The sequence below is a fragment of the Suncus etruscus genome, chromosome 11 (assembly GCF_024139225.1).
Source record: "Suncus etruscus isolate mSunEtr1 chromosome 11, mSunEtr1.pri.cur, whole genome shotgun sequence".
NCBI lineage: Eukaryota > Metazoa > Chordata > Mammalia > Eulipotyphla > Soricidae > Suncus > Suncus etruscus.
This window is the reverse complement of record NC_064858.1, coordinates 82,309,672-82,325,425: the sequence shown is the minus strand read 5'-3', so window position 1 is coordinate 82,325,425 and position 15,754 is coordinate 82,309,672. Positions and strand designations below refer to the sequence as shown.

Genomic DNA, 15,754 nt, shown 5'->3' with positions numbered 1-15,754 from the left:
TTCTTCCTCATCAATTTAATCTATGTTAGATAAAAACCACACTGTCAATTTCTCTATAGGAAAGGAAACTCCATACATAAGATGCAGCAGACAACACTTATAGTCATCTATACAGCCATCACAGTCCTCACTACAACATTGATTAATATTGTAGACATGAAAACTATGCATATGCTAAAATGCTCCAGCCACTATCTAACCCTGAAATCTTCATTTAGCAAGGCCCAACTCTATCAGTGTTGAAGTGCCTAGAAATTAAAAATTCCAACTCCAACACACAGGCCCAATGTTTTAAAATTATTTTTACTGTATTTACTTATTTTTCTTTTCTCTTCTCTCTTTTCTTTTGTTTTTTTCTTTCTCTCTCTCCTAATAATATCTAAACTAATTATTTATCTTTTTTTAATTCAATTATTTCTTAAGAGCTCAGACTCATCCTATGAGGGTCAGGCTCTAACAACTTAAGAATAGATCACTAATCTCTGATCTTGTGTGGGCATGAGTTTGTAGACAGTGGAATCTTCTCTGAGTGCCAAACCTAAATGTAAACAATCCATGCTTAAATACTATATACTATCCTTTACCCCCCTTCAGAAAACCGTCTATCCTTCCACCCCCCAATCCTTATCTGATATCCTTCCTCATTTATCACTCTTTACCCTAAGTTCTTAACTCATTAGGTACAGAGACCAATTTCCTGCTCCAATAATCCACCACCCAGCTCCCAAAGCAAAAGGACACACTTTCGGCCCTACATCTCGTGCCTTTGCAAGAAACTACAACCAATATTTCTGCTGACTCATGTTTTGTGGCTCTTCTTCTCACTTCCCACCTCATTACTTGACCATTGCAGCTCCAGAAGGACCCCCAGTGCAAGGACTCTAGTTGATCACTTACTGATGCAAATCATTTCTCAAACTCAGCAAGACCAAGTTGTGTGAAGAAAAAGTGTCCTGGATTTTACCACCCACAAGAATATCTCAAAAGACTTAATAGGGAAGCCTATATTTTATTTATATGATTAATATCTCTATAATACTACCTCAGTCTGCTTATTCCCAAATGTAAGGTAGATTCTTTTTTTAATTATCTTTATTTAAATACCGTGATTACAAACATGATTGCAGTTGTATAATTACAGTCATATAAAGAACACCCCCCCTTCACCAGTGCAACCTTCCCACCACCAATTTCCCAGATCTCCCTCCTCCCCACTCCAACCAAACCTTTATTCGAGACAGGTTTTCTACTTCCCTCATTCATTCACATTCTTATGATAGTTCTCAGTGTAGTTATTTCTCTAACTGAACACATCACTCTATGTGGTGAGCTTCATGTCATAAGCTGCACCTAGCAGCTCTCATCTCTGAGATACTGCTAAAAATGTCTTTCATTTATCTTAAAACCCATACATGAGTGAAACTATTCTAAGTCTTTCTCTCTCCCGCTGATTTATTTCACTCACCATAATAGATTCATTTACATCCATGTATAGGAATATTTCGTGACTTCATCTCTCCTGAAGGTTGCATAGTATTCCATTGTGTATATGTACCACAGTTTCTTTAGCCACTCATCTGTTGAAGGGCATCTTGATTGCTTCCAGAGTCTGGCTATTTTAAATAGCTCTGCAATAAATATCGGTGTGTGGAAGGTATATTTGTATTGTATTTTTGTTTTCCTCGGGTATATTCTTAGGAGTGTTATAGCTGGATCGTATGGGAGCTCAATTTCCAGTTTTTGGAGGAATCTTCTTATTGCTTTCCATAAAGGTTGGACTCAATGGCATTCCCACCAGCAGTGAAAAAGAGTTCCTTTCTCTCCACATCCCCGCCAGTACTGCTTGTTCTCATTCTTTGTGATGTGTGCCAATCTCTGTAGTGTGAGATGGTACCTCATAGTTGTTTTGATTTGCATCTCCCTGATGATTAGTGATGTGGAGCATCTTTTAATGTGCCTTTTGGCCATTGCATTTCTTCTTTTAAAAAGTGTCTGTTCATTTCTTCTACCCATTTTTGATGAGGTTAGATGTTTTTTTCTTGTATAGTTATGTCAATATCTTGTATATTTTGGATATTAGTCCTTTATCTGATGGGTATTGGGTGAATAATTTTTCCCACTCAGTGGGTGTCCTTTGTAGTCTAGGCTCTATCTCCTTTGAGGTGCAGAAGCTTCTCAGCTTAATATATTCCCTTCTGTTTATCTCTGCTTCCACTTGTTTGGAGAGTGCTGTTTCCTCCTTAAAGATGACTTTAGTCTCAATGTTATGGAGTGTTCTAACAATATGTTATTTTATATACTTTATAGTTTCAGATCTGATATCAAGGTCTTTAATCCTTTTGGATTTCACCTTTGTACATGGTGTTAGCTGGGGGTCTGCATTGGCTTTTTTGCAAGTGGCTAACCAGTTGTGCCAACACACTTGTTGAAGAGGCTTTTCTTGCTCTATTTTGGATTTCTTGCTCCTTTATCAAAAACTAGGTGGTTATATGTCTGGAGAACATTCTCTGAGTACACAAGCCTATTCCACTGATCTTAGGGTCTGTCTTTATACCAATACCATGTTGTTTTGATAACTATTGCTTTGTAATATAACTTAAAATTGGGGAAAAAGATGCCTCCCGTATTTCTTTCCCCAAGAAGTGCTTTAGCTATTCGAGGGTGTTTATTGTTACAAATGAATTTTAGAAGTGTTCGATCCACTTCTTTGAAGAATGTCATGGGTATCTTTAGAGGGATTGCATTAAATCTATACAATGCTTTGGGGAATATTGCCATTTTAATTATATTACTCCTGCCAATCCATGATCAGGGTATGTGTTTCCATTTCCTGGTATCCTCTCTTATTTCTTGGAGCAGTGTTTTATAGCTTTCTTTGTATAGATCTTTTACATCTTTAGTAAGATTGACTCCAAGATATTTGAGTTTGTGTGGCACTAATATGAATGGAATTGTTCTCTTAATGTCCACTTCTTCCCTATCATTATTGGTGTATTAAAAGGCCATTGATTTTGGTGTGTTAATTTTGTAGCCTGCCACTTTGCTATATGAAACTATTATTTGTAGAAGCTTTTTCGTATTGTCTTTAGGGTATTCTAAGTAGAGTAGCATGTCATTTGCAAACAGTGAGGGCTTGATTTCTTCCTTTCCTACCTGGATCCCCTTGATATCTTTTTCTTTTCTTTTCTTTACTTTTCTTTTCTTTTCTTTTCTTTTTTTTGTTTTGTTTTGTTTTTTTGGGCCACACCCGGTGGTGGTCAGGGGTTACTCCTGGCTGTCTGCTCAGAAATAGCTCCTGGCAGGCACTGGGGACCATATGGGACACCGGGATTTGAACCAACCACCTTTGGTCCTGGATCAGCTGCTTGCAAGGCAAACACCGCTGTGCTATCTCACCAGACCCGATATCTTTTTCTTGCCTAATCGCTATAGCAAGGACTTCCAGTACTATGTGAAATAGGAGTGGTGAGAGAGGACAGCCTTGTCTTGTACCAGAATTTAGAGGAACTGCCTTTAGTTTTTCTCCATTGAGGATAATATTTGCCATTGGCTTGTGCTAGATGGCCTTAACTATATTGAGAAAGGTTCCTTTCATTCCCATCTTGCTGAGAGTTTTTATCAAGAATGGGTGTTGGACCTTATCAGATGCTTTTTCTGCATCTATTGATATGACCATGTGATTTTTATTTTTCTTGTTGTTGATGTTGGGTGTTATGTTGATAGATTTACGGATGTTAAACCATCTTTGCATTCCTGGGATGAAACCTACTTAATCATAGTGAATGATCTTCTTGATGAGGCATTGGATCCTGTTTGCCAGAATTTTGTTGAGGATCTTTGCATCTGTGTTCATCAGGGATATTGCTCTGTAAATTATTTTTTTTTTGGCAGCATCTCTATTTGCTTTTGGTATTAAGGTGATGTTGGCTTCATAAAAGCTATTTGCAAGTGTTCCTGTTTTTCAATTTTATAAAAGAGCCTGGCCAGGATTGGTAGTAGTTCCTCTTGAAAGGTTTGAAAGAATTCATTTGTGACTCGATTAGAGCCTGGGCTTTTGTTCTTGGGCAAATTTTTGATTACGTTTTTAATTAGCTCAATAGTGATGGGGGTGTTTAGATATGCTACATTATTTTTATTTTTTATAGGAGTGTATTAATATGTCTATCTATGTCTATTAAGTTACAGTCTTTAAAATTATTAAAAATTATGGTAAATCTATACTTGCATAGGACATACTTTAATTTTCTATTTTTAAACATAGATTTATATTGAATTTCTTCTTAACATGACCAAATAGTGTTCTTGGCTTTTTAACAGAAACATTTAAATTTCCAGTCCGTTACATAGCGTTTTTATTTTATATAATAAAATTATAAGATGCTGAAGAAAATTTCCATCAAAAGTATATAAAATTATATTTTAACATACTGAGAAAAATATTGTTTAAATATTCATAAACAATAATCGTTAAACCTGTTGAATCTTTGATAATATTTGTTAAATTCAAAATATGAATTTAGGCAATTTCACTTTTCAGAATATTAATGTTTAAGTATTAGGGACTAGCCAAATGCTTAGAGGATTGTTATACATAAAACAAAAAAGATAAATTAAGTTTAAATATTATTTTAAAAAATTGTTCATAAGCTTCATTAAAAAGAAAGTGTCTGAAGATTACTTATGACATTGTTGAAAAACTTCCTAAATTTTATGTTCACATACTTAAAATTTCTTAGCATTGTGTACTATTTATTTTACTAACTCATTTCATTTGTTTGTAGAAGATAGTCTTTTTTGCCATATCTATAAAAGCTTGCTTGACTTGCTGATTTCTTAAACTGTAAATAAAAGGATTCAACATTGGAGCTACTGAGGTATTTAGCACAGCAACTCCCTTGCTCAGAGATGCTCTTTCTTGTGCTGAAGGCTTGATATACATAAAAATGCAGCTGCCATAAGAGATGGAGATGACAATCATGTGTGAAGAACAAGTGGAAAATGCCTTTTTCCTCTGACTAGTAGAAGGAATTCTTAAAATTGTTCTAATGATATACAAGTAGGAAAGAAATATTAATGCCAAAGTGAACATTAGAGTAAATACAGCACAGGAAAACCCCAGTTTCTCTAGAAAGTTTGTGTCTGAACAAGACAGTTGCAGAAGGGGAAAATAATCACAGGTAAAATGATCAATAACATTAGACTTACAGTAATCCAGGTTTAAGAGCATTAAGAGTGCAGGGAATATAATTAAGAAGGAAATTAACCATGATGAGAAGACAAGTAGTATGCAGACTCTTTGACTCATGATAGTCATGTAATGTAGAGGTTTGCAGATTGCAATGTAACGGTCATAGGACATGGCAGCCAGAAGATAAAATTCAGTGACTCCCAAGAGAATAAAAAAGAATAACTGAGCAAAGCAATCACTAAAGGAAATGGTTTTATCTCCTGAAATAATAGTACTCAGGAACTTGGGTATACTGACAGTTGTGAATGAAACTTCTAATAAGGAAAAGTTTCTGAGAAAGAAATACATGGGTGTCTTAAGGTGAGAATCCAGCAAAGTAAGAGTAATAATTGTCAGGTTTCCAGTGATGCTGAGCATGTAGGTAATAAGAAGAAATATAAAGATGACAACTTGAAATTTTGGATCATCTGACAGTCCCAGGAGAATAAACTCTGATATTTCTGTATGGTTTCTCATTGTTCAGTAGCTTAACTATTTTTCTTTAATCAAATCTATAAGATAAGTAATATGGGAAAAATATATACTTTGTTATTCTGTTATTTTGGGATTTGTCATTTGGTCTTAATAGTGCATCTGTACTGTACATGTGACATGTACTTTACCCAATATTCTAGCTTTTAGCTATAATTTACTTTTTGTTTTGCTTTGTTTCATTTTGTGCAGGGGTTGCCCTTGGCTTTGTGCTCAGGAATTGGGGGGGCCTTGGAATGCTAGGCTCCAACCTGAGTTATCCACATGAAAGGCAAATGCCCTAATTGTTAGATTGCTCCAGCCACCACTTTACTTTTCTTAACGACTTGTCCTTAGCCCTCTATCTATTTTTTTCTGACATAGAACTTTCCCAATTTGTAATCTACCTTATGGGAAGTCAGAAATAGTAAAGTCGTTGACATCAATAATGACTGATGTGACTGAAAGAAAGTGAAGAGACCGAAGAAAATACATCAACTGAACATATTTTCGACTGGGTTGATTCTATTTGATTGAAACTTTATCAAAAATTGTAATGTTCTAGCTATATATTTTATAATTATGGCCTTATTTTAATATAATTATTTTTCTTTTCTGTTTAAAGTAATAATGTGATTAATATCATCATCAATTACATTGAATAATTTTCTGTCAAAGAATTTGATATATGCTAGCTAAAATTTTTGGTTTAACAGTTTAATTCATGTGTGTTATTAAAATATTATGCATAATCTTTTTTAAATAAAAATTAAATATATCATTACAGATATTCAAAAGGAAGAGTGAAATTATCTGGATTTGATTTCAAATTTTGTATTGCATCTGTGAAACCTTTACCCAGCTTGTTTCATCTGAAAATAAAGAAGGGGGGTGTTCTTTACATGACTGAAACCCAACCATAATCATGTTTGTAATCAAGGTGTTTAAATAGAGATAATAAAAAAGTTTTGTAACATATAACGAAAACTATCTCATAAGTTAATTGTGAACATGAATTGTGAGTTGACTGATAGATATTAATATTTGGAGATCTATAAAAATGCACAGCACTTTATACAACTAATATAAGGTTTTATTTTTCCTGTACAACAAGTGCTCTTTGAAATTAGAATGGGGTGCTATGTAAAAGGCTTGTCTAAGATAAATATAAGTAAATAAATTTGACATCAGGAGATTCACAAAAGAATAACCAAAAAAGGGGCATAAAACACTTTGTTATACAGTACCTGTTATTCCAGAAAAGGGTATCTTAACTTTGGTTTTTTACTTCAGGGTTCAGAACTCTCTCATTATGGTGTATCTGTTTGTACTTCACTCAATCACCAGCACCAATAACTTTCATAGTAATTCATTTCTCTCATCTTCCACTAAGACTCAATGATCACATTTGAGACATGTCAGCAATATTTGCAGTCTGTCAATGTTGCCATAAGGACTGCTTCATTTCTCTTTACCTAATTAATAATAGTATTTGTGAGAATTACAGGACAAGCATGTTAAAAAACACAAACATTTTAAGAAGTGAATTCTATTGACTTTCAAATGACACTTAAAATCAGATCTTACCTTACTTAGAACTCTAGGGTTGCTATCCATTGTATTAGATATATAAGTCAACCTACTCATTCTTACCAATGCATCACACATACTATTATGACATTGCTTTTGTCAACTTTTTGATGTTTCTGAAATTAGAAAAATTCTTAATTTTAATGCTCTTGCAACATAATGTAAGGCCATAATAGACTTAAAATTAATTTATAATAAATTACCATTAGGTTTATACTAAACAACATACTGTTAACATGTTTAGTTGTCTAATTTATGTTAAACTATAAGCTATATATTATGTATGTTTTGTCATTGTTGTAAATATAGTTTCTTGTTTGCTTGTTTTTTTCCACACCAGGCAGTTGTCAGGGGTTAATTGTGGCTCTCCCCTCAAAAATTACTCCTGCCAAGCTCCACATGGGATAGAACCTGGGATAGAGCCAGGGATATAACCTGTGTCAGCTGAGTGCAAGGCAAATGCCCCATAGAGATAGTTTTTTTAAGATGATTTTTATTTTAGTTGAAATTGCTAGATTTTTTTTTACAAGACTGTTAAGGCATAAACTATGTTTTTACCAAATATAGTTAGTTTAAATCAAGGTTAACTTTTGATAGTAATTGTTGGAATTGGAAATCTGTTTTAAAAATTGTTATATAATTCCATACTAATTAATATATTATTATATTTTATTTTCATTACAATAATTTTGCAAATTTGTTTTTCTTCTTACTTCATGTAAATAGTGAATAATATTATGAGTTTGTTACTCATCAAATATTCTATACAACATGTTATATTTTGGGGGATGGGTGTTATCCCATTGGGCACATCTTTGCTGTGCCAGGTATAACTCTGGGTGCTTCTTAGGAAACATATTAGGTACTTGGAATAGAACCAAGTTCAATCACCTGAACCTAGTCCAGTTGCAAATATTCATCCACTATAGTTCAGTGAACTAACATGTTTGGGCTGCTAATTAAATCTCAGAAAGTGAGGCCAAAGAGATAGTATAGCAGTAGGGCATTTGCCTTGCACACAGCCAACCCAGGACAAGCAGTTAGAATCCTGGCATCCCATAAGGTCCCCCGAACCTTCCAGGAGATATAGCTGAGTGCCTAACCAGGAGTAACCCCTGAGTACCACCAAGTGTAAATCAAAAACTAAAAAAAAAAAAATCTCAGAAAGAACATATAAAAACCTGTGATGGACTGTATTAAATAATATTGGAATGACTCATGTGAGCATCACTGAAAATGACCACTTGTATAGCTTGAGGAAATTAATAAAAGTTGATCTGATTTCATAGAACTGGAGTTGGTAAACTATATTTTATGTAAAAACATTTATTTACCAACATTAATTAAGTTATATAAAATTAACATCATTCAGGGTTAGAGTCATAATATAACAGGGAGGCATTTGTCTTACGCACATCTGACCTAACTCATTCCCACACCTAAAGTGGGCCCTCTGCCAGAAATGATCCCTGAGTGCATAGCTAAGAGTAAATCTTGAGCAATGTTGGGTGTGGGTAAAAACCAACAAATAAAAATAAATCTTTAACTCATTCATTGACTCTGAAACCTTTTGCGAGAAATAGACACTTCTACAAGAATGTATATGATTTTTAAACTATACTACATATGCTTTCATGTAGTGGATAAAGTTTATTTCCAAACATTTTATTCAACAATTTCAGCTTTTTAAAATTCTAAATTCTTATTAATACTTTACTTTATAATAATATTTTAGTTTTGAGCTCTATATAATTATTTTAATACATTGTATAGAATGAATTTTTAATTTCAGTAACACAGAGAGAGACACTTTGGTTTTTGTTTGTTTTTTTTGGGCCACACACAGTGATGCTCAGGGATTACTCCTCGCTATGCGCTTAGAAATCGCTCCTGGCTTGGGGCACCAGATGGGACACCGGGGGATTGAACCCCAGTCAGTCCTAGATCAGCTGCTGAAAGGCAAGAGCCCTACCACTGCCTCGACACTTTGTTATTTAAAATAAAAATTAACATTTATCCTTAACCTCTGTTAGAGAGTTAAAATATATAATATATAAAAATATAAAATTATATATGTATATATTACATATATATATATACATATATATAATAGTTTGGGGGCTATATCCATTGGTGCTCTTAGAAATATCTCCTGGCAGGCTTGGGGATTGGGGGATGAAATGCCAGGAATTGAACCACGGTCTGTCCCAGGTTGGCCGCATGCATGGCAACTATCACTGTGGTATTGCTCTGACCCCAGTATTGGTAATTTTTTGATCTCTAACATAATAAAGGTATTTTTTTCTTTTTTGGAGGGAGGTCACACTCAGAGAGTTCAGGGATTACTCCTGGCTCTATGCTCAGAAATTGCTCCTGGCAGGCTCGGGGGACCATATGGGATGTTGGGATTTGAACCATTGTCCTTCTGCATGCGAGGCAAATGCCCTACCTCCATGCTATCTCTTCGGCCCCTTTTTCTAGATTAGTGAATATTGTTAGAACATCCAAATGTGTTATCTTTTGAAATATTTAGAAAATACCCTAATAGGTTTTATTGTATTTCTAAATTTTTGCCTTTGTTTTTAGCAGTATTAATGTATTTAATCTAACCATTTCAATGCAGTAACTTTGAAAGTTTAGAATTTTTATATTTCTCTATGTTTAATTTCTCCTTCAGCTCAACCTCACTAGAAATCATGATTAAATTTTCACAAATAATATTTACAAAGTAATGAGTTGTATTGATCATATTAGTTTGTTTTGAATGTGTGAGTTTAACTAAATGTCAGCGTTTAAGTTCATAAAGTGAATAGTTTAATGTTGCAATTACCATATCTTTAGTCTCTCAAATTTATTATAATTCAATATTTCTATACCATAAAATCTTTCTGTGCTTTTGGGCCATAACATCTGGTTGCTTTAAGAATTCACTAGAATTCTTAAAGATAAATTGATCTGAAGCAATGACTACTCAAAAGAATCTATATAATGCTTGGAAGAATTATTTTATTTATAATAGTCTTGCGGGGTCACAAATAGTGATGCCCAGATTGTCCTACTGAATCTGTGCTCAGGGACCACTCATGAAAGCACTTGTGGTATTATTTGCAGTTCTGAGAATTAAATCAGGTCGGCCATGTACTAGTCTATTGCTCTATTAGAAATCATTTTATTATAATTTTATCTTAATATTTTTATAATTATTTTGAATATTATCTCACTGAATAACTAAAAATAATTTTACACATTTATTTTAATAATCATGGATAGACTAATACATGCATATCATAGGAATAAATCATGAAAAAGATCTTTTAAGAAGTTTTAAGAAGTAGAATGCCTGTCTCGAATACAGGCAGGGGATGGGAAGGGGGGAGGGGGTAATGTTGCACTGGTGAAGGGGGGTGTTCTGGTTATGACTATAACCCAAATATGATCATGTTACTTAAATAAAAAATATATTTAATAGTAATAAAAAAAGAAGTTCTTAATAATATTTTTGAAAATATTAGGGGTAATATTTTTAGGGTTTATACCAAATATCTACTCATAAACTCATACTCTCAGTTCTTTAACTAGAAATCTATAATTTAAACAAGAAGTATAGTAAAGTAATTATAAAACATTACATATATATTTATATGTTACTTATTTATACTTAAAACAGAAAGTACCTGAGCTTAACAGTTATAGAAACAGGTATTAAAATAAAAGTCCTTAATGGAGTTTTGACTTAAAATGAGTTAATTATTTTAGCTCTTTTTCCTATTTAAATGAATCTGAAATTTTAAGTTAGTTTTTTAAGATTTAATATTATATGTGTCATCTATAAATCATCTTACAATGTGTTTCATACTCAGATATCTACTCTTATTTGTTGTAATTAATTATAAATTTTGGTAGAACACTGTGATTTTGACAGAACTTAGAACTAAATACTTAAGCCAAAGTCAAAGACAATAGAATCAAGAGACCCAAACTATAACAATCTAACCTAAAAATGGACCTGTTACACTGGTATGCCAAGGAGTTAAGGGGGAGGTATGGGATGCATTCTGGTGACGGAGGTCAACACTGGTGGTGAGAATGACCCTAATTCACTATCATTACATGTCTGAAATATAAAGGACTTGCACTTTATAATTGTTTATAAAAATATTTAAAAACACTTCATCATTGAGTCAAAAATAACAAATATATTCATATTTTATTTAATTTACCCATTATGACAACATATAAAGCTTACCTTATTAATACCTAAATGCTGAATTGAGACTAAGTTATATACCTTAAATATGTTTGCATAGTTTGCAATGATCAAATACAACTCCAAATCACCTGTAATTTAAATAAATTATTTTAAACAATTTTTTAAACGTACATTATATTTAATTAGAAACACAGACACAGAGTAAGCAAATTCTTACCTTTATTCAATCAAAAATGAATAAATTCACATAACAAGAATATAATAAGCCTATTCCTGGACTTTAAAAATGTATCTAATTTCACAATGCAACTTCTGTTTCTCTTAATTTAAATTAATTCAAATTGAGCAAGTATGTTCTGAATCAACTAGATGGTTTGAGAGCTTTCTGTTACCATCTATCTGATCATCTTTGTTTTTATTTTACATTAACTAATACTAATAATTGTTAAAAAAAACAAACAAAACATATACTATATATTTGTATATTACCAATTTCCATGCTGTAATCCAGGAAAATCAGCATTTCTGAAAATACGCATTCTTTTTTTCATCAAATAATTTTGATTTCAATTGTCACTATTTTTATCTTAAATTCTCTCATTTTATCTAACGGGATACATTTTCTTGACTATAGTATACAAAAGAAAGCAATATACATGGAGAGCAAAAACATCAGATGTTTTAAAACTCTTTTATACAGTTTGTACAAAAATTGTATATAGGCCATACTATTTGGTGTTTTGTTTATTCACTCTGCTATTGACTCAGGGGACTAATTCAGTGAACCAAAATTGCTAGAATAGAAGTATAAACAAAACACTAAGGAATATAAAACATAATACACATTAGCATTGGAATTTGAAAAGGAAGGTTGGATACAATGCCTAATTAGAAAGAAAAAAAAAGAACAATAAAGAGAAGCCAGATAGAATGTTTAGGGGTTAAGTAAGACGCTTATCTTTCTTGCAGTCAATTGTACTTCAAACCATTGCAGCCATAGAATCACTATGGCCTGTGACTACAATAAGAAATGATGATCCCTGAGTAAAGAACAAGGAGTAAACACTCAGCTCTGCAAGGAATGGCATCCACAAAAATAAGCTTAAAATAATAAAAATAAAAATAAAATAATAACAACCAACAAAAATGCTAATACGAATCTTGTTTCCCTCAGCTTTTTGTTTCAGATAAACAACAACCAAATACATTAATTCCTTATACAACTTTCTTTTTTTTTTTCTTTTCCTTTTTCTTTTTTTTTTTTGTAGTTTTTGGTTCACCCCCGGCAGTACTCAGGGGTTATTCCTGGCTTCACACTCAGAAATTGCTCCTGGCAGGCACGGATTCAAACCGATGACCTCCTGCATGAAAGGCAAACGCCTTACCTCCATGCTATCTCTCCGGCCCCTATACAACTTTCTAACCAACATTACATACTATCTTATGACATGGGAATTGACACTGCTTTAAAATACATTTATTCTTATTTTTTTAATTTTATTTCAATAAAACCTACTTAGTGCCTAAAGTTGCTTAGCCTTTATATTTTCCCCCTACTTACTCCAATGCTCTCTAGTAATAGCACTTGAGAATTTCTTTTTTCTATAGATCAATGCTAATTTAATGACATTTATACTAGAAGTTAATACCTTCTGTGACTATCTAAAATAATGCAATCTTACCCAAAACATATGATGTCAGTTTTTAAAAGTCCATAAAATTGTGCAAGTTCCTAGTAAATGTGCGCAAAATCCATATAAAATATAGCAAACATATTTATTTTTAAATCTGACTATAATATTTGCTATTATAGTTCAATGCCCTTAGAAAAATTGTTCAATTTTTCTCAGCATAATTAATAAATTTTAATAAAGAGATAACCATGCTATAATATGATATAAAAGATGGTATACTATTAACTGATTATAAAAGATGTAATACTAATATAACACATAGTTTGGCATGAGTCACAAGAAAATTCTCTTTATTTTTGACAAAAAATACAAATGATCAAGATAAAGAAGATATAGTAAATGTTGCTAATAAAGCAAAAAGTTGGGATATCATTACCTTAAGATTGTTTGAAAATAAATCAAATACTTGATAGGATTGAGATGAGTTAGGAAGATACTAGAGATTATAGACAAAATAATTGTTTTTGAGTGATTTACTTTATTTCACATTCATCTAAACTTAAGAATCATATTAGTAATAAAAATGTTAAAGTAGATTAAAAGTGTTTTAATTTAAATACTTAATACTTATAGTTTATTTAAGTCTTATTGTAAAATGTATATTGAAATATTAAAAGTAATCCCATAAAATAATTTTACCCAGAATAATAAATAATAACTCTTCTATAGCAGCCACCAGTTTTCTATTTAAAATTATAAATCAATGGTTACATGAAGTCTCAAACAGTTTAAAAGGAAGATACAACATAATTTTTCAGGTAAAAAATAAAGTTTAAACAAATAGTTACTATTGTAGTTATCTGTCAAAATTCATAGAAGTAAGGTATGGGATGCATGCTGAGAACAGGGGTGGAAGGAGGATAACACTGGTGGTGGGAATGGACCTAATTCATTGTCACTATGTACCTTAAATATTACTGTGAAGATTTGTAATTCACCTTGATCACAATAAAAATTATTAAAAAAGAACATTATAAAAGATAAAATTTACTTTCCCATTTTAAATCTTCACAATTACATTGATTTCAGTCAATACATATATAATTTTATTCGTTTCTAGAAAATACTACTTTATGAACCAAGTTTCTGAAAGCTTGTTTTACTTGTTGGTTTCTCAGGGTATATATAAAAGGGTTCAACATGGGAGCAATTGATGTGTTGAGAATAGCAATTCCTTTGGTCAGTGAAGCTCTTTCATTTGCTGAAGGCTTTACATACATGAATATACAACTTCCGTAAGAAATGGAAATGACAATCATGTGAGAAGAGCACGTGGAGAAAGCCTTTTTCCTCTGGCTAGCAGATGGAATTCTCAGAATAGTACTAATGATGCAAATATAGGACAGAATTATTAATGCCAATGTGAAAAGCAGAGTAACAAAGGCAAAGTAAAAACCAATCATCTCTAAAACCCTAGTATCTGAGCATGAGAGTTGTAAAATGGGGAAATAATCACAAGAGAAGTGATCAATTATATTGGAAGCACAAAAATCTAACTGGAGGACAAGCATGAGTGGTGGGAAAATGGTAAGAAATCCTGCTAGCCACGAACTAAAGACGAGCAGGGTGCAGATTTTCTTGTTCATGATGGTGGTGTAATGAAGAGGTTTGCAGATGGCAACATAGCGATCATAAGACATGGCAGTAAGAAGGAAAAATTCAGTCACACCCATGAAGATGAAGAAAAATAATTGAGCTAAACAGTTATTATAGGAAATGGTCTTGATCTTAGTAATGATTGACCCTAAAAATCTGGGGATAGAAACACTGGTAAATGAAATTTCTAAGAAGGAAAAATTTCGGAGGAAAAAATACATAGGTGTCTGTAAATGACAGTCTATCAATGTGAGGACAATGATGATGAGGTTGCCAGTGATACTTAATGCATAAGTCAGAAGTAAAAAAATAAAAATTATAACTTGAAGCTTTGGGTTGTCTGATATGCCCAAGAGTATAAACTCTGAAACGACTGTGTGGTTTTTCATAATGCAGTTGGCTTTTTATTTTCTTTTAGCAAAATCTGTTGGTGAAAAACAGAACTCAAAGGTAAATAAAATGATTATAAAAATGTTGAATACTTTAATATTTACATTTATAACTCCAGTGAAATAAGAAATGGTCTTTTCTGTAATAACAATTTAGTGATATCCACGAACACTTATAAAGCAGATAATATACATTTCTTTTATTTAAAATTAAACGTGCTTTCTGAAATACATAATGAGTTTTCTCCTATATATAAACCCATGACATCTAACTAAATTTTCCATATATGCAATACATCTCTTTTTTCTATTTCTGTGCATTTTATATAGCAAGTTTACTATGCACGCAGTTTAACAGTATTCTCCAGTTTCCAAGATTTCATGTAATTTTTTTTAATTTTTTATTTTTAATTATGAGAACAATGATGCAAAGAGGATAAGGTAAAGTTACAATGAAAGAACAATCGCCCATAAACAGAGTTCTCAGAAGAAATCCCCTTGCTGACGCCTAAATATTAAACTTACAGTAAAAAAAACATTAAGAAAAATAAGGCAGAATCCATGTACAATTAACTTT

The 15,754-nt window shown here is 32.3% G+C and overlaps 2 protein-coding genes across 2 annotated transcripts; both read right to left on the bottom strand.

Moving 5' to 3' along the window:
* Positions 1 to 4,762: 4,762 nt before the first annotated feature.
* Positions 4,763 to 5,704, bottom strand: LOC126022574 (olfactory receptor 6C1). Its single transcript, XM_049783543.1, has one exon. It carries the CDS (start codon positions 5,702 to 5,704, stop codon positions 4,763 to 4,765), a length of 942 nt encoding a protein of 313 aa, XP_049639500.1.
* Positions 5,705 to 14,238: 8,534 nt separating this feature from the next.
* LOC126022581 (olfactory receptor 6C3-like) lies at positions 14,239 to 15,177 on the bottom strand. Its single transcript, XM_049783550.1, has one exon. It carries the CDS (start codon positions 15,175 to 15,177, stop codon positions 14,239 to 14,241), a length of 939 nt encoding a protein of 312 aa, XP_049639507.1.
* Between the last annotated feature and the right edge of the window lie 577 nt (positions 15,178 to 15,754).

Excerpts from the sequence above, each read along its gene's own strand:
- LOC126022574 (XM_049783543.1), bottom strand. The coding sequence starts at position 5,704 with ATGAGAAACCATACAGAAATATCAGAGTTTATTCTCCTGGGACTGTCA.
- LOC126022581 (XM_049783550.1), bottom strand. The coding sequence starts at position 15,177 with ATGAAAAACCACACAGTCGTTTCAGAGTTTATACTCTTGGGCATATCA.